At 39.5% G+C, this 22,288-nt stretch overlaps 1 protein-coding gene across 1 annotated transcript in view; it reads left to right on the forward strand.

Moving 5' to 3' along the window:
• The first annotated feature begins 427 nt into the window (after nucleotides 1–427).
• The window catches only part of CFAP43 (cilia and flagella associated protein 43), a 53,589-nt gene continuing 31,728 nt past the window's right edge, over nucleotides 428–22,288 (forward strand). The window contains exons 1-11 of the mRNA XM_075757980.1: nucleotides 428–541; nucleotides 2,808–3,061; nucleotides 3,847–3,943; nucleotides 6,721–6,888; nucleotides 8,203–8,353; nucleotides 13,073–13,223; nucleotides 15,215–15,277; nucleotides 16,392–16,471; nucleotides 17,203–17,334; nucleotides 18,189–18,305; nucleotides 19,412–19,492. Coding sequence (XP_075614095.1) covers nucleotides 429–541; nucleotides 2,808–3,061; nucleotides 3,847–3,943; nucleotides 6,721–6,888; nucleotides 8,203–8,353; nucleotides 13,073–13,223; nucleotides 15,215–15,277; nucleotides 16,392–16,471; nucleotides 17,203–17,334; nucleotides 18,189–18,305; nucleotides 19,412–19,492 — 1,407 coding nt within the window. The 5' untranslated portion in view covers nucleotide 428. The remainder of the gene's footprint in view (nucleotides 542–2,807; nucleotides 3,062–3,846; nucleotides 3,944–6,720; nucleotides 6,889–8,202; nucleotides 8,354–13,072; nucleotides 13,224–15,214; nucleotides 15,278–16,391; nucleotides 16,472–17,202; nucleotides 17,335–18,188; nucleotides 18,306–19,411; nucleotides 19,493–22,288) is intronic.

Genomic DNA, 22,288 nt, shown 5'->3' on the forward strand with positions numbered 1-22,288 from the left:
GTGGGGGCCAAGGGAAGAAACCCAGAGCTGTTTCCCCGAGGCTGACTTCACCTCTATGCCTGATAAAGCTACCTGCTTTCTAGACACAGCAGCAATGATTACCTAGGTTAAAGGCTACGCATACTAGTGATTCAGAGGCAGAATTACCCCATCAGCCACAGGCGGGCGCTTGTGTGGCTAGACAGGCTACAAAGGCCTCTTCTCAGAGCTTTGTGCTTACGTCCCGCTCAGGAAGGAAACCCCACATACTCCTTCCTTGCCAGCTGCTGGCCCTTTAAATACCTACCCGCGCTCATTGGTTGGTTGGCGCAGGGGCGCAGGCCAATCAACTGTTTGGTTTAAGCCCGGCGGAAGCATTGTGTCAGCTAATAGTAGAAGCTGTTCTTGTTCCTAAGGCACCAGGGTAAACAGGGTGGTAGTGGGCACGGATGGAGGCGGCCGAGGGGGTCCGGAGCGCGGGCCTGGCCAGTGAGGAGCTTCGTGCTGAGGCTCCGGGCAGCCGTCACTGCCCCTCAGCCGAGGAGGCTGCGCTGGAAGTGAGGTGGGGGCCGGCTGGGACAGTGTGCGCCTTTTGGACCTCCATACATGCCACGCACTCCTGAGCCCCTCGGCCCTGGTGGGGTGTCCGGTGTCCTGTGCCCCCGGGGCCTAGCTCCTCTCGCCCCGGGTCAGCTCTGCGCAGCTGTCAGAAAATAGGGCGGGCTCAGCAGGGAAAGAAGGGAGGCTGCTGTGCTGTGGGTCTGTTAGGGTGGTGGGTGGTTGCAGGTGAAGAGGGAAAGAAGCACTTGCACTGCAGTATGCAGCAGGGACTGAGCCTTTGGTGGATTTGTATGAAACTTAGGTTCTCTGCCCTTAGCAAAGGGAGGCTCAGAAACAGGGAGTAAGCAACCCTGACTAGTTTCAAGCTGGAGCTTGATGAGTTGATAAGAAATGTGGCATGAGTTTGTCTTTTCCTGTGTAGTGGTTCTGGCAGCACACAATCCTGATGAACTTTTAGGGCATGCTTTTCTTCTCAGTACCTGGCCTTGTGAACCCACACTGTTCTGTTCATGGCCACATACCTCTTCTGGCTTACTTGGACTACTTCAATCTCTAGAATTTCCCTGGCTGTTCTGTACCTGTACAGTGGGGAATGCTGTGTTTTGTGTCTTCAGAAAACACACAACTTTGGCAAAGCTCATGGTTTCATATAATCTGTTTTGTATGAACTAGTGCTTTTCAGTGGCAAAATACTCTATAAGGAAATTTCCAAGCAACTCAAATTACTTTGTTCCATCTGCATCTTACCAGCTGGCAAAGTTTATGACTGAAATACTTCTGACACAATGTTTATACAGACTGGAGACAGACACAGCATGGAAAATGTGGGTGAGCCATGGCTAATGACCTGACCCAGTGTGTACTGCACCAGTCATAGCTGACATTAGATAACAGTCTGAATCCTTTTCCCCCTAAGCTTTCACTGCTTGTAGAAGGATGATAAATTGCTCTGTCATCCCATTAATTTATTCCTGCATACATGTTTTCTAGACTTCATTTTACCTCTGCGAACAGAAGTTAAAAATGCTTCATTTCCACTGATTCAGATCTAGTGTTGGGGAAAAGCATAGAGCTGGTCCTATGAGCATGTTCATAAAGGTCTGTTTATGTGCTGTGGCACGTCATACATCTAGTTCTTGTGTAAAAGGTCTGGAAAAACATTTACTGCCTGAAATGTCTCTTCTTTGTTGCCATGGTATTCAGTTATGCTCCATGAGCACGTGGTCAGTGTGCTCCCGCTCCCCTCTGGCTACACTTACTCCTCTGGTGTGTAGTGAAAGAGGCCAAGAGCAGAAACTGCTCAGAAAAGATAGCAAGAAGTTATTGCTGGACTTAGATATCTTAAGACTAGTCATTTAAAAGTGTTACTAACTACGAGAGTGCTGAGGCTGTGGTACAATCTTCCAGTAAGTGTACAGAGGATCAGCAGCTAAGCTGATCTTATGACTGATTTACGGTCATGAAAGGAGTGTAAAAATGCTGCTTGCAATTGCAGAGGACAAAGATCTCTTCCAGTCTAATGCTCTTACTTGGAAGAAAAGAGATGGAAAGGTTCTGAATAGGAATCAGAAGAGAAGGTGCTAATGGCAGTGTTGTATACAGAGGATATGCATTGCACTGCTGAAACTTTTCTGCTGTGGTACTAGTAGATTAAGCTGTGGCTCAGACATCTTCACTTAGGGATAAATGCAAGTACCTCTGATAAGAGGACCCTGATGTTTATCCACACACTTTCTGAAAGGTAAAACCATCTGCAGGCAGTTATGAATTTGTGGATACGTTGTAAGTTCATAAGCTGACTCCTGTAATTTATTTCAGTCCTTGTGCAACACATCCTGTTTACATTCCAAAGTGTTACCATCTTTAAAGCAGAACTGTCCTCCTACTTAAGTTCATATAGATGCAAGCCATGCCTTTGTATTTTTTATTTCACGGGGATGAGATGAGCTATGAAAGTGTAAAAAAAGTTAAGCAAACACAATTGGGTCCCCAGTACGTAAGTATATATAAGTATATAAGCATCTCTCCATATTCTCATAACAGTCCTTTGTGCTCAGAGTAAGATTGACCCTATGTTTTTGGAAACACTGAACTAGCAATTCATAATACTAGATCTGGAAGTTATTGTGGTTTTGCAACATTGGTATGAGGATGAGTCTAACATCCCAAGCATCAGTTCGGTGTAATTTAGGCTACAACATTCCATTTTTCACAGTGTTTTGAGAAATGTATGTCTTTGTTTTAACATTCAGTTGCTCTTTCTTAAGTTGGGTTCAGGGATTCCCAAAGAAGAACTTTGGCTTTATCAACAATCAAACTGTCTGCTATCCTTGTGGCAATTACATCCTCTTCCTGGACATTGAAACAAAGACAAGGACAGCGCTGCAGTGTCAGACTGGCCAGGTGGGAGCCTTTGCAGCAAATGTGAACAGTCAAGTGCTGGCCTTTTCAGACCGGAAGCTGAATCCCATCATACATATCTACACTTTTCCAGAACTGAGTAAACTGACAGAACTAAAAGGTAATGATGTGGTAATCATCCCTGTCACCATTGCATTAAAACACTACTTTATTCATCCAGTTTCTGAAGGAGTTTTTTGATTAGACTTGAAAAACAGTGTGACAGGAAACTGTCTCATGACAAGATATGTGGAAAGCAGTGGAAGGAATTTTCCACTGTGTTACTTGTATTTAAGCTCAAGCTAGGGGGGAATATGACAATACAAAATGGAGCTCTTTTAAAGGGAAAATAAGTGGAATGAAATTGAATTCATTTTAGGAAAATATAGTCAGAATAACAAAAAGAATCATACTGCAATGGGCTCCCAAGCAAACTGCTGAAAGCCACATTGAGAAACCTTAGATGTGAGAGAAATGAGGGTTTGTGCAGTTAAACTTTGGAGTCTGGGATCTAATGTATATTTTTGCCTGCCCCATTTCTCTCCTTAGTTAAGTTGCTTACTGTATCCATGTTTCAGTTGCCTTGCCATTTAAATAAGGATCATACTATTTGCTTATTTCATGTATATGAATGAAATTATGACTGCAAAGGATTTCAGGATACTTGGGGAAAAATACTTTACAAATTCAAGGTATAACTGAAAAAACTCCAAGCAGTGATACATAGGGAACACTTTTATGATCAAATAAAAAAAATAATCTGGAGTGAAGCAAAGGAATCAGGGGCCTGAAGAATGTCTTTGAAGAGTGGATATAAAGGAACTGAGGAGAGTACTCTATCTGTGATAGTATACAGTAAAGTCTGGGGCAATTAAAGACCAAGTTCTTTTTTTTTCCACATTTCAGGTAATGCTCAGCTGGACTACACGTTACTTGCGTTTAGTTTCACAGGCTCATATCTAGCCAGTTACTCTTCAATCCCAGAATTTGTTCTTTCAGTATGGTAAGATTAAAAAAAAAAATTCTCTAATACCATTTACATTTAATTCATATTTTTGCATGTGTGCTGTTTTACCATCAATTAAGTAAAATATGGAAGACACATTCGTTACCTTTGTCTTTTTTTTTTTCCTGATTGATCATTGTCTGCAAACTTTCTGTACCAAATTTGCTGTTTATTTTCTAGTATTAGTAGTCACTAGTCAGAATGATTGTTACTTTGCTACAGCTATCTTCTACCTTCGAAATTTTGTGTTTTGGAGTACTTCTAAAGTCTTCAGCATCACTTAATTCTCTCTTCACCCTTGGAAATTGAGTGCCATGCTGTTTGTGAAAGTAAGTTGCCTGCTGAAAAGAGGAAAAGTGTTCTAAAGTAAATTTCGACTTTTGTTGTTCCCCTGACCTTTCAGTGGTCCTCTTAATTACTTGTGCTTGATCTTAGTACTGTCTTATATTTTTGCTCAGTGATTACACTACCATGGGTCACTGGGTTAGATCATAACCATTTTCTGCTCATTGTCATGAAAAGAAATATTATAAATATTGTGCAGATACAGAAAGTTGGAATATTTTATTTTAAAAATTGTTCTGTAAAACTATAATCCTGCTCTTGCCTCCGTTGTCAGCAAGCTTCCATTGACTGTGGAGTCTGAGCACTTCTTCGAAACAATTGGGGAGGGTGGAGTAGGAGAAAGGCAAGCAAGGACATGTAAGGAATATTCTCCCAATTTAATGATGACCTTTTCTTTGGAGGTCATGATTAGTGGAGTGGCAGGAACTCTTGTAACTTCAGAATTTTAGTGATGCTAGTAGATACTATTACAGATCTCTTCTTTACCCCTTATGAAGAATAATGTTTGCTGTGAACTCTGATCGTACACAGGAGTTCAGGAAGGATGCCTGTGTGCATATCACAGTAGAAACCAACAAGACAGCCTCAATGGCCTGAAGAGCTTACTTGTCACAGCAGAAATAACACACATGGTCTAATGTGTTCATTGTGTGGACTTAAACAAAAATCCACCATCTTGAAAGACTTCTCTAGATTACTCTTAAAAATGGAAATATCTAGAAACATTTTAATGTTTTAAAGTAGTGGCAACTTCTAAGGCCAAACAATTTTGGATTAGCATGAATATCAGTAGCTAATTGTCATGAAAGGACTATCCTTGATTCCAGTCAGAAAGAATTTAGTAACAAAATAGAATTACCTTACAATATTAAACTTAGAATTTATAATGACTTGAACAGACGTGTGTGAATTTACTGTGAGATCAAGACCTTCATTTTTGCAATTGGATTGTAGAAATGTGTGTGTACAGGTGAAAGAAATCTCAATGTTTAGCATTCTTAATGTGTGATTACAATATGATGATTGAACAGTTCCTGTATTTTAAGCAGATAGTTTGGAATCAGAGGAGTAAGAGATGTTTTGAAAGTTATGTAAGTCTCAAAATATAGAAAGCTTATGGATAACTAAAAGCTGCCTTTCATCTGATATATTTTCTTCCTAGATCTTTATTATTTTCTATTCAAAGGAGATGCTTAATGCCAGATTCTTTTTCAGATACATATACCATGTAGTTTCAAATCTTAATAAATTATCTACTATAAAAGAGTGTTGGCACTATCTGTTAGGTAGGAGATGAGAACATGCTGACAGATCTTTAAAGTGAGAGCTACACTGATAGCTTTTAAAGTCGGAATTGCAGCTTGTAGCTGTCTGTAAATTTAATGAGAGTTACTGTGTATGTGTGAATACTTCTCATTTTTTGCATATGCTATCAATATTAACCATTGTCTTCTGTCCTGATCTCTTTCTGTGAGTTAATTTATTACAGGCCAGAACAGCAGGATTATACTAAATCCATTTACAGCAGTGTATGCATTTTAGGGTTTTTTCCCCCTCTCAGCAGTAATGACAAATACTAAAGCTATAAATGTTACTTAGATTGAGTTATATATATTGTCCAAGAAATTAAGAAACAATTTTAACCATTTTCTTCAAATGATGTTAATCAGTTCTTGGACAGCACCTAAAAATGCAAATGCAGTCAAGAATTAGTCTGGATAGTGGAGAAATATGCAAATTAAATGGTGAGAACATAAAATAGGTTACACTGGACGAAAGAAAAGTCAGCGGAAAGCAGATTCCGAGGCTTGTGTCAGCTATACGTAATAGCCCTACACAAATTCTGCCCTGTTTTGTGTTCAGGTTAATGTAGCCATAGCTTTGTATGTCTGCATTCACAACACAATTACTGTATTACCTAAGTAATTCATCCATAGATAATCATGGGCTGACTCTGGTTTATTTCCTAACTATAATACCTTCCAACTGCAAGCCTGCAAGCATTATAATCATTATTTTACAGATTGGAAAAGCAAGGCTGAGGTCTGGGGTGCTGAAGAGTTAATTGTTTGGGCCATTCAAGTTCCGTTCCATTCCATTGATGGAACTGATGAAAAGCAATCCATGTCTCTTGACCTCTGTTGGTCTTTTCACAAAAGAAAGTGTATGATAATTATTTCAAAATTATTTTAGTATTCAGTCTTTTTGTAGCGGTATTAATTTTATGTGTGGATAGTTAACCACCTTCTTTTCGTTCTAAAGAGGACCTAACTTGTTTGACAGCAGAAATTTTTTGTGAGTGACAAAGTATTTGTTTTTCAATCTTGATCTTGACCTTGACTGTCAGTCATAATCACATCCAGATCTTTGGCTTGAATGTTTTTGACTTATTTAATGCATTTCATTTTCTTTTACTCTTCTTAATGAAGGAACTGGCAAGAAAATACCCTCCTGTGCAGTGTGTCTCAGCCAGGGGTAACAGCAACCTCCTTAAGTTTTAACCCTATGAACTGGCAACAACTGTGTTTTGTTAATGAGAGTTCCGTTACTATCTGGTGTATTGAAAGGAATAATGACGAGTATCACCTTAAGCAAAAGTAAGTGGAACACCCTTCAGGTTAAGAGAAAAATCAAGAAGTATATTTTAATAACTAAGACTAGCAACCTACATCTGTTTGCAAAGAATTTATTTCACCTAGCAATTGCAGTCACTTATTGCTAAATCACAACCAGTGTGAATGTATTTAGTCAATCAAGTGAATTGGATTTATGATTTCATTTCTTAGCACTCACATGTCTGTATTATGCACTTCATGAAGCTAATAGTAATCAGCTGCTTTGGCAGCCTCTATCAAAAGCTGCGTGGCTGAATTAAGGTAGTGGCTGGACTGCTTTCCTGCAAGTAGCTATGTTGACCATTGCTTTTGTAGCTATGAAATCATCAAATTTGGATCAAGCTGCTTCCTAGTAAGCATAGTTAAACAATATGTTATTGTAATCACAAATTGTACCAAAAGCAGTATCAATTTTCTGTGTGATTTCCAGCTTGTGTGGCCAATGTACGGATCCAGAGGGGATGGCTCTGCAAATGCAATTCACTGAGCACAGCAAACCTAGAATTTATTTATGCTAAAATGTTTTTTGAGACTGGTATAAAAGTAATATGTATCATTCAGTTTGGAGTCCTTGAAGTATAATACTATGCTGTTTCAGTTGCAGCTACTCTACAATTCCCGAGTGTGTTTAATCTCATTAACTATGAATATAATCAACATATTGCCACTGGCACAGTTATACTAGTGAAAGTAGAGTCAAGGCCTTAATTTGCAATCTGAAAAAAATACTGAAGGGGTTTTTGCCTTTTGCCATTATAGAGTACACATGTGAAAATACATATATACTCCTTGATCCTTACTTTTCATTCCATTCAGTAGAGGTTCTCAACACCTGTATTGTAACAGCCACTCGTACACCAATTACCAGAGTGCAACAGGCAAATACTGCTACTAATTTTTCATCATCGTTGAACTTTCTCTGAAGAAACATTAAGCATGAATCCTCACAGCATATGCAAGTTAGGTGTGTGACTTTATTAATCCTGGTTACTAAGGAAACAGTAACATAGAGTAGTTGTTTATACAAGGCAACAAGAAAAGATGCTGAGCTAGACCATGGCATTCTGTTTCTGCCAATTAGGAACATTCCTCTTTCGTAGAAGAATACTATTACTTTTCAGTGAATGGTATGTACCATGTAGAATGATTGCTTACAACAATCTTCCATTACGCTTGCAGAAGTAAAGCCCATTAAATGAGTTGGTGTCTCAGTTTTGAAAACACGCTTGTCAGTTTTGTATCAGCATTTACTATTTGTTATATTTCTTCTACTCAGTATCTCTTGCTTTTCCACAGCCCTGTGAAACTCCCTGATGGACAAAGGTCCATGAGGCCTCATAAGGATTTGTTTTTCCCAGTTTCTCATAGTCAAGATCCGTACCATGGTCCTGATTTGCCAATTTCAGCCATTGCTGGACTGGTAGGAGATGAAGCAGAAACATTCATGGTAGTTACTGATTTTTTTCCTTTTTACTATTCCAAGTCATTATGCTTTTTATGCAAATAGGTGTTAATAAATTAATAATTTTAATGTCTGTGTTTAACAGGTACAACCCAGTAACTAGATCTGTTGTCTCAACAATATTTTTGAAATCCATTTTGACAGGAGACTTACAATACATGCTGCTCCTGCACAGTGCAGTACAATGTAGAGATTTCTTATGCAGGTCCTGGTATAGTAATATGTCTGTGCAGTGGAGGTACTAATCTGTATCCCAGAAGCAGTATAAGCATGTGTCGGCATTTAACCATGCCCACGCTGATATGACCAGCTTAAATCTTGAAAACCTATTCCCAGGCTAAACTGATAGTAACCTTCAGGTATCCTTATTTCCCTTTGAGATTTGTTTTCTTTTTGAAAATGTCTCAAGCTATGGAAACATTGAAGGCTTTATTCCAGACAGCAACCCCTGCTTCTGAAATATATTCCCGTACCACTGTCAGTGTTGGACCTGCCCATTTGTCTCGCTTGTATTTGATCATTTACTTGTCAGCCTCCCTTGAGATGCCTCTTTTGAGAAGCTTCAAAAGAATTCTCATTTTGTTTGAAGTTTACTTTGTCCTGACTACCAACTAGAGGCATCTGCCAGTGTGAAAACATTTCACTTGCAAATCTGGGATTCTCTTCTAAGATTAAGACCATCAATTTCTATTTGGTGGCTTGTGATATACATGAGACACCAAAACTACCATGCATAAGATGGCATTATACTATGACTTTTCCATAGACAAATGTGACTTCTGTATTATCAGATTAGTATCCCACAGGTTTCTGCCATAAACTTTTCTTATAAAGCAGAATAAAATATAAAAATAGGTAATGATGCTTTCCTGACCTCATTCTCTTTTCATGGCTTGATACATTGAAATTCACAGAGGTTTTTAACCATGTAACTACTGATGCCCTTGGTTTCCCGGACAATTAATAACTACAAACAAACATCCTCTATTGATGCTGATTACATATGAACTGCTTATATTTCGGATCACTTAGAATGTGGAAAATGAAGATAATGTAAGCTTACCAGGGGCATTGCCTTTTTCTTCAGCCTTACTCCCTCATATTATGTGCAGATGATGAACTGCAAAACCCACTTTGTTCTTTAGCGTGAAAGTGAATTACAAGAGGTATTGGGGAAAAAAACAACTGCCATATTAGTCTGTGAGGCTTAATAGAATTTATCTGTCCTTGAATGGATGCTATTCCATTCAGGAATGGTAGGTTCTTATGCCTGAACTTGCAGAACCATATAGTGAACTTTTCCATGGTATGCTTTCAACCATACCACATACCGCTATAGCGTTTTTGCATTCCCAGCTGCCTTTAGAAAAAACTAGATTTCTTTTTAGCAACTTCAAGGTGATTATGTTCTCCTTATACATAGAAATATTCCTGGAGTAGATTGTTCTACTGGTCTTTGACAAAGATTTCCTTTTCTTTCAAATTACATGGTAAATATTTTGATAGTTATTTACTGTCCAAATTCCCTAGATGGGTGTATTTTGGTTGTGAATATTGACAAGGTAATGAACATCAGGTATTTAGAAATGAAAGGTTTTTGCAGAAATACAAGCTGTTGTTGCTGCCTTTGTGGTGGTGTGTTGTTTCCTGTGCACTAAATTGTGAGGTGCTATACTCAGTTTAGCACGGAAAGGCACTGAATCAATTTCTGGCATGTTTTCACCTTTCTCCAGACTATGATAGCTGAGTAATTTTTTGCAGGACTTGCATTTATTGTGCCTTACAGCACTAATTCTCCCCTCCACGCATGCCTGTGTGCGTATGCTCCATCTCTAACCTAGCAGAAAAACCTGAGCTGCTACTAGATCTTGTAATCCCACACACCGGGGTGAATCACATGCATGTGTCTTGTCAGGTTAAACATCTCCTTCCAGCACCCCAACATTTGAGCATAAGGTTTTGGCAAAGCAATTCCTGCACAAGTTAGTTAGAATATACTTGATGGAGAAGATATTTCTTTGAAATATTCTTTTATCAGGACCCTTATATTGAAAAGTGTCTAATGCAGTGACTTTGAGAGAGATTAAAATGCCTGAACTTGCTGAGTTCCTCAGATGTCCGGATATCTTCGGTTTACAGTTGCTGTAATGGACCAGGCTGTCCAAAACAGAGGTGCTATAACTACCATTCTTCACTGTCTTTATAAATTGACAGGGTGTTGCAGCAGATGTATCAATGGTTACTATCACTGATGATTTGTATACCATTACAAATGTCCATAAGCAGTTATCTGACTCTGACCTAAAATCTGTTCCTTGACAGTTGTAAATACTTTGGAGTTATTCTCCTCTCTACCATCATCAATGCTTTTTAATTAGTAAGAGACAACGTGCTTCTCCTGTGGTGGTTAATGAGGTGTGTTCAGTTGAATGTAGTGGGAATAGTATCATGATCTGATAAAGCTCTTCCTATCTCTGCAGAATTCAACAGAAGGATTTTTGTTCTTTGTCACTAAATCTGAGTCAGTTGAGATCAATGTTTTTCACATTGATGAAAGCATCAAAAGTGGAGAAGCATTTATTTAGACTATGAGTGAAAGGAGTTGTCCTCAACATGGTCCTTGGAGGCTGTAGCCCACTCCTAAGGAATTTGTGAGAGGCAAGTAGGAAAAGTAAGCCCATTGCAAGTGCATTTGTTTGCTTCTTTGAAATATGTTAGGGTTCCATACTCTAGAACAAGATACAGAGGCTGGGTATGTACCAAAGTGTAACCACAACGGGGCAGCAGAGTGAAAGGAATTGAAATATCCTATAGCTTTCAATCTTTTTCTTTCTTGCATTAAATTGATTTAGTTTTGTTTCAGTATTTTTTACAGTTGGGACCTGAGTTTTCTGAATATGCTTTTCCATGACAAGTCCAGTTGACGCCACTTCATCCCCAGTACCAATTTTATTCCATGGTCTTTTTATAAAACTGTTCATGGCAAGGATCCATACTGAATTTTTTTCTCTGAAGAGGTGCTACTCAAAAGGGAAAGAAGTTTAAAAAATCATTATTATTATTATTATGCACCAGTGTACCAATGCACAGTTCAAGAAGCAACCTGATTTGGGATTTACATAATCTCATTTTAGGATTAGCATATTTTATCTAGTTTATATGTAAAGACAGTCATGACAGCAGGTACAAAGGAAGTAGGTACAAAGGAAGCAGGTACAAAGACATTACAGAAGTTGTCTTTACACAGGAAGCTTCTGATTCACAGTAGTTCAGTTACAACCTTCCCAAAGATTTGTGGTGTTCAAGCCTCATAAAATCAGTGAAAATGCCTATATTAAGTGTTTCTCTGGTGATGTAAATCCCCATTTGTTATAGATTTATCACAGTTAGTCCTATCTGATTTATAAAGTAAATATTTATATACTTTATTTCTGTAACATTTCCCCCCTGAGAAATTCAAAATGCTTTGTAGGCATAAATAGAGAGTAAGTTACCCAGAATCATATAGCAAGTCCCTGGCATATTTTGCTAATGAAATACAGGTACTTATGAATCTCTGTCCTATGTTTTCATCACAAGTCCATCCATATTTCCTCTTGTTATGGAACCTTTAGTGAGAGAGCAGGTGCTTTATACAATTATAGACTCTTCTGGTTTTTCATCCATCATATTGTCTAGTGTTCCTCACCACTTCTGCTCACGTGTATGGTTCTTTGAATCTTCTCTTTTAAATGTTCTCACAAGGTTTTCTTGTGTTTTGTTCCCCTATAATTGCCCCCTCTCTGAATTCTCTTCAATCTGGTTTTTTCTTTCGTGGTATTTATATGACCTATGTTACTGTTGTATCTGAACAAATCACTGCCTTTAATAATATTTGATGGAAAAGTTCTGTTCTTTCTGTTTTATGGGTGATGTATTTATGAGATTTATCTTAGCAAAATGAAATTCAAGGCACATGAGAAGTCTGTCACAGGGATATTTCTAGAACTAGTTTGCAGATGACAAAGGTTGACAGAGCTGTTTTACAGAGCAATTTGGATTATACAATAAGATAAACTATTCAAGCAAAATGCATTTTAGTACTGCCAAGTATGCAAGACCACATGAGCAGGTTATGTCTACGAAGTGGGAGACTACTCTGAAAAGCAGTTTGAAAAGCATTTGTCAGGGTCATAGTGGGTAACCATTTCAGTTTGGGCTTCCAGTGCTGTTCTGATGTCAAAAAAAAACCCCAAAACTGGGGACTCAATATGTTGAATTTTATCATAATTTTATCATTTAAAAATTGGGAAATGACCTTGTTATGGTGGGTCAATATCTTTGCAAGGGTAGGGAAGATACTGGAGGGATTTCCAAGCTAGAGAACAAAACTGTAACAGGTGCAAGTGCTAGGGAATAAATCTGGATACATTCAAATTTAAAACTGTATAATTTTTAAATGAAAATATAATTCATCATTTAAACAAGCTTCTAGGGAGAGAGGTGAGTTTACCACCACTATATCCAGACACAGAATTTCTGGAAAACGTTCTTGTTTCTCAAGTTACTAGCCTCAGTGAGAGGATGATTGAATAAAACAAGGGTGATGTTATACAAGTGGTCAGACTATGAGGTAATGATCTTTCTTTTGCCTTAAAATGTATCTAACTGCTTGTACAGATATTTGTCAATTGTTGATTGAACTTGTTTACTTTTGTGTTGCAGCCTAGAAATTATATTAAGCCTTCAATGAATCCTACTGCCCACTGCTGGAATGCAACCTCAGAAATTTACTTGGGCTGTAAAGAAGGATATGTTTTGGTGATTGATGCTGAGACATGCAGTGTTTCTGTTCTTCAACAAAAACCTCTACCTGGTGAGAAATAGCTGTGTTGTGTGCTTTATTCAAGTAGGGAGGAAAGTGAATAGGTGAAAACTTTTTTTGCTCTTTTCTGTTCTCCTGTTGTGTACCTTGCAGAAATGGTAAAGCTATATTGTAGAGCCATATTTCTTTTATTAGTGTGATAAACATTTGATAATGTCTTTTGAACTTGTGTGAATTTCTTTAGCATCTGATAATTTGCTTTCATTTTTCTTTGGAAAAAAAAAAAAAAAAAAAAGAGAAAAAGCTCTAAATACATTAAAACTGATAAAATGAACAATAGTTCCAGGAGCCCAGATCTTGTTAACCAGCCCTACTAGATTAGCATTAAACTATTAATATAGCAGCTATACACAGTCTTTTTACTATTAGTTAAGTATCAATAATTTATTTTATTTTGTCCTTATTTTGTATGTTAGATAATGTTAGAACAGATCTTTGAAGCCTCATGATAAGTCTTCAAACAACAAAACTGAATTTAATGTAATGTTTCTCTAATAGAATTCCTTAAAGCCAGCTCTTACATAAACTTTTTTCTAATGAAAACAAGGCTGTAAAGACTATCAGACTTTACTGCAGAAGGTACGAAACAGAGTGAACAGAACATGTCTTTGACTTCAAACCAAGAAATCTGCTTTTGATTTATTCTAGAATGAGAGGACTCAGTACATGTCTCTCGGATTGGTTGCAATTGGCTGAGGCAATTTGCCTGCCATGTTATATTCCCACCTGTCTCTTTTCATGGGGACCTTTGGCAGGCTAGTGACTGACTACAGTTTTCTGGCAACAGCAGCCCATTCCATGCCTTCTTTTTTCTGGAAATCCCAAGGTCTCTCCCCTGCTGTCTGCCACATGCTACTCTTCTGTGCCCATTCAGAGGGCTCCCAAGATGGAGGACAATGAGACATAGCCAGCATAAAGTTCTGGCATTGGCAACCTGTACCCTCTCGTCCTCTGCAGGGATGGAAGGTGTCAGTCCTACTGTGCATGTGAAGTTCGCTGGTTTAGTCAGGTCTAAGAGGAGTACTGGAATATGCTTCTCCCTAGCACTAGAACTGGGTGATATCCTGTTGTAGACCAGCATAGAACTGTTTCTCTAATAAACATTGGATCAGTGTTAATAGGCTGGTGATAATCTTGCTTTCTTCTTTTGCCATGTAATACGTTTTCAAGCTGCAGCAAGTACCCCTGACTTTCCCAAAGTACTGTATCTCTGTTCAGTTTTGATAGTTAACACAGAAATGGAAGGCTGCTCTTAAAACCAACAAACCAGCATTATTTCTCTGCTTTTGAAATTATCAGAGTTTTAAGTTTACCAAATCAAGAGTTGGAAGTCATCAACAAATAAAAAGCTGAGGTGTGACCAGAAATGTTTTTGCCAGTTCAGTAGAAGGCAACAAGAATATTTGCCATTTGGGCGTTTTCCTGGCCTCTATATTCTTCTTTGAATTGTGTCCTAGAGCTGTGTAACAAAATTGTCTGTGTTCATATTGCACTGAAGCTTCTGCTTAATTTAAAACATACTGCAATCAGTATCTATTTAGCAGTAAATTACATTACGTGCGTGTCCAACTTCAAGCACATGCTAAATTCCTGTTATGGTGACGCAAACAGAATCATAAGCAGCCATAACATTTCACTTGGACATTTTTTTCAGACTGGCTGAAGTTTCCTTCATAAGTAAATGAACTAAAAAAATCATAGTTAGGAATAACAATACCAGAACTTAGCACTAGAAGACAGATAAATCTGCATCTGTACCACTCTCCATGGCAAGTATTGCTATCTCCCTTTTACAGCTGTAAGCTGAATCACATAAAGATTGTGCCTGTTCAGTTGCATAAATGACAGAAATTATGGATATTGGGAAAGAATGCACATTTTTGATTCAGTATACTGGCCTTTTATTCAGTAGACTGGAATACAACTAACTTTTATTGCAATATAAACAAGGTTGACATTATAAATTGTTTTCTTTTGTACAGAATACATGCGTAAAATATCGGACGTGGTGTCATATGTTCGTAGAGAAGTGCAGAAAAAGAAAGGTATTTCCATGTTCAAATCAAGCTAATAGATTTTTAGGCAGCATCAGTGATGTCTGGGAGTAATAATATGTGAGTACAACTGGAAGCCACTGGTTAGAAAAACTCAGCTCACACTGGCCTCTGTAAGACACGTCAATGGCAATCTTTTATATGTTTACATTACAATTGATTAATAGCTTTTGTTCTAATATACAACCAAATGAATAGTCTCAGGAGAAACAGCAGCAGTGAAATAATTTCTGTTCATTTTAATTTAAAATGGAATAAATGATACTAGAATAGGTTCTCTACTGCTTAGTTTTAGTAACTTTTTTTAGAACTGCAATCACTTGTAATTTAGTTGAGTTAGGATTTAGGGGTTTGTTTCAAATGCTTTGTTTTGGGTTCTACATTCCAAAATGATATTCAGATAATGGATGAAGATCAGCACAGGGCCACAGAGATTATTGCAGAGTCTAGGCACACAACATACAAAGATGGGCTAAGAGAACTATGTTTGTTCAGCCTGGAGACAAGAAAATGGGGGGTTTTACTATTGCTTCAGCTACCTAATGAAAGGTTACAGAGAAGGTGGAACCAGACAGGCACAGGACACTATTTGCATCAATGGAATTTCTGGGTAGATATTAGGGAAAAAAATACTTTCACAGTCTGGGACAAGTTGCCCAGAGAAGCTATTGAATTTCCATTCTTAGGGATATTCAGACCCCAGCTGGATATGACTCTGGACATCATGATCTAACTTTGAAGTTGGTTCTGAGTTTGAAGTTGGCTCTGTGCTGAGCCAGAGGTTGGATCAGAGGAGTTCTAGGGTCCCTTCCAAACAAAATGACTTTATGATTCTGTTATTGATAAACTTTACTGTGGCTATTTAGCAGCCTTTACAAAATCAAATGAATTTTCAAGTTAATTTCTAGTTCATCAGATCACAGTAGTACTGTCACTTCAAATTACGTATACCAGCTTTCTTGTTGATTATCACAACAAAAAGTCCAAAGAATATATAGCTGGTGGAGCCTTTTACTCACAAATAGTAAATCATCCCAGATTTGAAGTTGAGACACATTGTTGCAATAAATTAAATTTGATAATTTATGTGATTTTGTGCTCTCAGGTGGCAAACTAAAGGATCTGCAAAAAACAGTTTCATTTGCCATGGCATTTTGTAACGAAGGACTGTACACAGCTGGAAGTGTAAGGCAACCTTTATGCTTTTAACTTACTCTTATTGTGTGAAAATAAAAAAACATTCAAATGTAGCATATTTGCAGAGTTCACTGCAAAGACAGGAGCTAGAAAAAAGCAGACGGCTGCAGAACTATAAAGGTCCTCTCTGGTGTTGTATATATTTTCTTTGTTAGAACTTGAGTCAAGAAATCAGAAGGGAGCAGAGTGGGAAGAGATTCCATTTTTGTAGTCAAAGAAGCAACAAAAGAGGACAATCTTATTTTTAACAAAATACAAAGAGTATTCTAGAGGAACAGGAAGGAAAGATGGACAAAAATTAGGAAAGGAGAGAAAATGGCCAAGAGAACTGCCAAATGGTTTTGTGCAAAATCTAACTCAATATTTAACCCAAACTGACAATGCCATAGTACATTACTCCTTAAGAGTGGGAAAAATTCTTATACTGTCTCAAACAAAACAACATAAAATGTTAAGTATTAACTGATGAGAGTCTGTTGTTATTAAACATGGTCTGCTACTAAGACTTGTATTAAAGAACACCTTAGATTTATTAGTAAGAATCCTCTGGATTTAAACATACTAAAGGCAAATGAGACCATTAGTGATGGGATACAGTTAAACACTGTTACTTTAGGGATTTTCAGAAATTCTTGCAGTTCAGTTTGCCAGAGCAAACTAGGATAATGGCCTAGGATAAATGAACTAGGCCTGATGTGGATTTGTACTTTTCTGCACAGGAGGGCATTTTATTCTTTTATCACATCAAAGATCTGCAGTATGAGATGAAAATCTGTGCTGATATCTTACAGCCCATATCCAGCCTCGTGTTCTCTCCTGATTACACTGTACTTCTGCTTGTCACTGACCAGGTATAGCATTTGAGATAATAGCATTATGTAATGAGATGTTCCTGTGATTCTATACCTGTATGCTGATACTGCCAGTATGAAATATCTGCACAGTAAGAAAATTGTAGCTTGGGTACATTAGGCCTACTGTGGCCGTGCAGTAGAATTGTTCTGTACATGTACATGAATTTGTCTGGCAACCCAGTCCAAAATCCTTCTTTGACTGGCCTGATCTCCCTTACTCAAGGGTCCCAAATCCTCAAATTTCACCTGTTTTTCCAGACCTTTAATCATTTAAATTGGCATTTTTAAAGCTCTTAAAATGTTTTTGTAGAGTGTGTGTGTGTGTCAGGAGGTTCTGGGTTCATGACAGCAGTGCAATGGTAACTTTGGTCACACTTTCTGTCTGATTTCATTCTCCTGATTTAGAACTAAGAAGTTCTAAAATCTTTGTCAATATTAGTAATGAATTGTTTCTGATAGGCTTTGAGATCTTTAGATAAAACTATCTCATAAAGCTTAAGCTTTATGATTTGTGTTTTATGCTGTTTTAGAATATTTATTGATTCCTGAAGTAACATGAAATAGAGTGGTCTTAAATTATTTTATTAAAGCGATTTTGAGAAACAAAACTTCTTGAAAATGTGACTAGCTGGATCACTCTAAATGAACTAACCTGATCTTCGGCCAGTGTAAATCAATATAATCCACTAAATTCAGCTGAATTCTACTGTACACTTTTTACCTCAATTTAGAGTCAAATATAAAAGTTTAAAGAGTGAAGCTCAGAAAGATGGGTATTTTTTTAAGTCTTTGAAAGCTTTTAATGAAAAGTTTCATAGCCCAGTGATGGATTATTTCTCTTTATTTGTCAGGGGACAGTTTATACTTACAGACCTGCCCACAGTGGAGAAGCTGTCAAACTCTTGGATGCATGCAGCAGTTGTTTTCTGGCAGCTGATTTTCTTACTCCAGGGGACAAGTACTGTGTGGTAAGAAATGGTATTCTTTCTTATATGTAATAGTGGCTCTTTTCAGGTAACCAATAAGTTGCTAAGGCACAAAATCAAAAGCCTAGCAGAGATTGGGACTGTTCTGATATTTGTTACAGTTGTGTAACTTCTCATAAAGGAAGTAAATAGCCTTAATTCAGGTATGGCCTATAAAAGGCTCAGAACTTGCCCAGGGTGGATAATTCACAGGCTGCTAAAATGTCATAGTGGTTCTGCTCTTGGTTTGTGTGATTCAGTATTGTTCAGGAACATAGGTGAGCAAAAGGTGGATTCAATTCAGAGAATAGAATTATCTTTTCAGCCTTCAGCACAAATTGGAACAGCCTGAGAGATGCCTCTGTCCTGGATCCAGGGACAAAGAAGGCCTTACTCATGGATCTCTGTGTTCTGAGAAATTTCTTGCTTTCCTCCTATGTCTTTGACTCCTGCAAGATGCATATTTTGGCCAGCAAATCTGATTCTTCTCCAGGCCATGAATTCTTCAAGTAGCCAACCTAGGAACCCTGGGGTCTTGATCAATTAGGTTTTCTGAATCTCTTTTTTTTTTTTTTTTTGTCATTAGCATGGGAATGATAAATTTTACCTGACTCTGAATGAGTAATGTGAGCATTGATTGATCTCTAGCTATACTTTATTGTGGAATCATAATATTGCCTGGATATAACAGGAACTCAAGCACCCTTATGATATGCATAATATTTCATGTGAGAAAACAAGACCTCTCCTTAAGCCCTTTCCTATGCAAAGAAAATTGTAAGCAGGTTTTTCTGTTGCTGTCTGTATGGTGGGAGTGCTAATATTGATCAAGCTTACATGTGTTGACCTAGATGGCCTCATTATTCTTAAAGACCATTCCTGTAGTTGCAGCAATTCACAAAAATTACTAAAAGTTTTCCTTAGGTAGGTGTATCTTGCAGCAACTGGACTTAAAGGAAAAGCAAGATAATCCCAAGCAATACTAGTACCCCTTGATCTGGTATGCTTAGATGTTAGTTGAATTTATATTCTATAGAAGATAACTAGTCACTTCCAGACTATTTGGTTATTCCACCCGCTTCTGACTATGTTTTTTCTCTGTTCAACAGTCTGTAACAATTTCAGGAGAAGTACAAGTTTGGTTCCTGGAAGATGGAACTTGTCTCAGCAAGCTAAACCTTGATATTGAGGTACATGTAACCAGGAGCTTATATTGTGACTGATACTTACAATTTTCTTTAATACTTACAATTTTCTTTAATGTTTTTCAATTCATAGAATAATATTCCACAGATTTCGATAAACCAGTGCTGAGGAGAGCTCAGTAGTGTCTTTGAACAACGCATGAAAGAGATTTGAAAAACATTATCTTCCAGAATGTTTCCTTGAACTAATTATGTATTTAACTCGGTCATAAAGCAGAGGAAACATTTCAACCTAATATCCTAGTGAGGTGTCTTTAAGCATATGGAATCCCTGATGGGATTCATCTCTCTCAAAGGGGGAAGAGGATCTTTGCCCAGGAACGAGCGGTGGTCCTCAACAGAGCTTTAAACTAGGCTTGAAGGGGGAGGGGGATAACATCAGGCTTGCCAGCAACATGTTGTGGGATGATGTGCCCAGGTTGGAGGGATGGGGTGCTGGCGAGGGCCCTCGGCCTACTGCTCAGAGATGTGCTGGATGCACTACAGCACGCTCAAAGCCTAGAGGAGATGAGCTGGGGGCTCTGGATGCAACAGGAACCAACGGGGTAACACTGGGAAGATACATCAAAAGAATTCCAGCCACCCCAGCCAATAAGTCAGCCTCATCGGGGGCACAACCGAAATGCCTCTACGCGAACGCAACGAGCATGGGGAATAAACAAGAGGAGCTGGAGACCGCTTGTGTGCCCGCAAGGCTATGACCTTATTGGCATTACAGAGACATGGTGGGATAGCTCATATGACTGGAGTGTTGGGTTGGAAGGGTACAGGCTCTTTAGGAAGGACAGGCAGGGCAGATGAGGAGGGGGCGTTGCCCTCTGTCAATGACCAGCTGGAGTGGATGGAGCTCCACCTGGGGATGGATGAGGAGCCCACCGAGAGCCTATGGGTCAGGATTAAAGGGAGGGCTGGGACAGGGGACATCATAGCAGGGGTCTGCTACAGGCCACTTCACCAGAGGGACTCAGCAGATGAAGCCCTCTATAGGCAGATAGTAGCAGCCTCACGCTCACAAGCCTTGGTCATTATCGGGGACTTCAACCACCCTGACATCTGCTGGAGGGACAACACAGCTGAGCGCAAGCAATCCAGGAAGTTCCTGGAATGTGTTGATGACAACTTTCTTCTCCAAGTGATAGAGGAGCCCACGAGGAGAGGTGCCATGCTGGACCTTATTCTCACCAATAAGGAGGGCCTGGTAGGGGACGTCAAGCTCAAGGGCAGCCTTGGCTGCAGTGACCACAGAATGGTAGAATTCAGAATCCTCAGGGCAGCGAGAAGGGCGCGCAGCAAGCTCACTACCCTGGATTTCAGGAGAGCAGACTTTGGCCTCTTCAGAGATCTGCTTGGTAGAATACTATGGGACAAAGCCCTGGAAGGAAGAGGGGCCCAAGACAGCTGGCTAATATTCAAGGGTCACCTCCTCCAAGCTCAAGAGCGATGCATTCCAACAAAGAGGAAGTCAAGCAAAAACACCAAGAGGCCCCCGTGGATGAACAAGGAGCTCCTGGGCAAAGTCAAACAAAAAAAGGAAGCCTACAGAGGGTGGAAGCAAGGGCAGGTAGCCTGGGAAGAATACAGAGAAACTGTCTGAGCAGCCGGGGAGCAGGTTAGGAAAGCCAAAGCCCTGATAGAAATTAGTCTGGCCAGGGATGTAAAGGACAACAAGAAAAGCTTCTATAGGTATGTTAGTGATAAAAGGAGGACGAGGGAAAATGTCCGGAATGAAACGGGTGAACTGGCTACCCAGGATATGGAGAAGGCTGAGGTACTTAATGACTTCTTTGCCTCAGTCTTCAATGGCAAATCCTTGAGCCACACTGCCCAGGTCGCAGAAGGCAGGGACTGGGAGAATGCAGAACCGCCCACTGTAGGGGAAGATCAGGTTCAAGAATATCTAAGGAACCTGAAGGTGCACAAGTCCATGGGACCTGGTGAGTTGCATCCACAGGTCTTGAGGGAACCGGTGGATGAAGTGGCCAGGCCACTCGCCATTGTATTTGAGAAGTCCTGGCAGTCTGGCAAAGTTCCCGCCGACTGGAAGAGGGGGAACATAACCCCCGTTTTTAAGAAGGGTAAAAAGGAAGACCCAGGGAACTACAGGCCAGTCAGTCTCACCTCTGTGCCTGGCAAGGTTATGGAGCAGACCCTCCTGGAGACTATGCTCAGGCACATGGAAAACAAGGAGGTGATTGGTGACAGCCAACACGGCTTCACTAGGGGCAAATCGTGCCTGACAAACTTGGTGGCCTTCTATGATGGGGTTACAGTGTCCATGCATAAGGGAAGGGCAGCTGACGTCATCTACCTGGACTTGTGCAAGGCATTTGACACTGTCCCACACAACATCCTTGTCTCTAAATTGGAGAGACATGGATTCAATGGATGGACCCCTCGGTGGATAAGCAATTGGCTGGATGGTCGCACTCAAAGAGTTGTGATCAACGGCTCAATCTCCAAGTGGAGAACGGTGACGAGTGGCGTTCCTCAGGGAACTGCCGGTACTGGGATCAGCACTGTTCAACATCTTTGTCGGCGACATGGGCAATGGGATTGAGTGCACCCTCAGCAAGTTTGCTGACGACACCAAGCTGTGTGTGGTGTGGTCGACACGCTGGAGGGAAGGGATGCCATCCAGAGGGACCTTGACAGGCTGGAGAGGTGGGCCCGTGTGAACCACATGAAGTTCAACAAGGCCAAGTGCAAGGTCCTGCACGTGGGTCGGCGCAATCCCAAGCACAGCTATAGGCTGGGCAAGGAATGGATTGAAAGCAGCCCCAA

Source organism: Balearica regulorum, chromosome 7 (assembly GCF_011004875.1).
Source record: "Balearica regulorum gibbericeps isolate bBalReg1 chromosome 7, bBalReg1.pri, whole genome shotgun sequence".
Taxonomy (NCBI): domain Eukaryota; kingdom Metazoa; phylum Chordata; class Aves; order Gruiformes; family Gruidae; genus Balearica; species Balearica regulorum.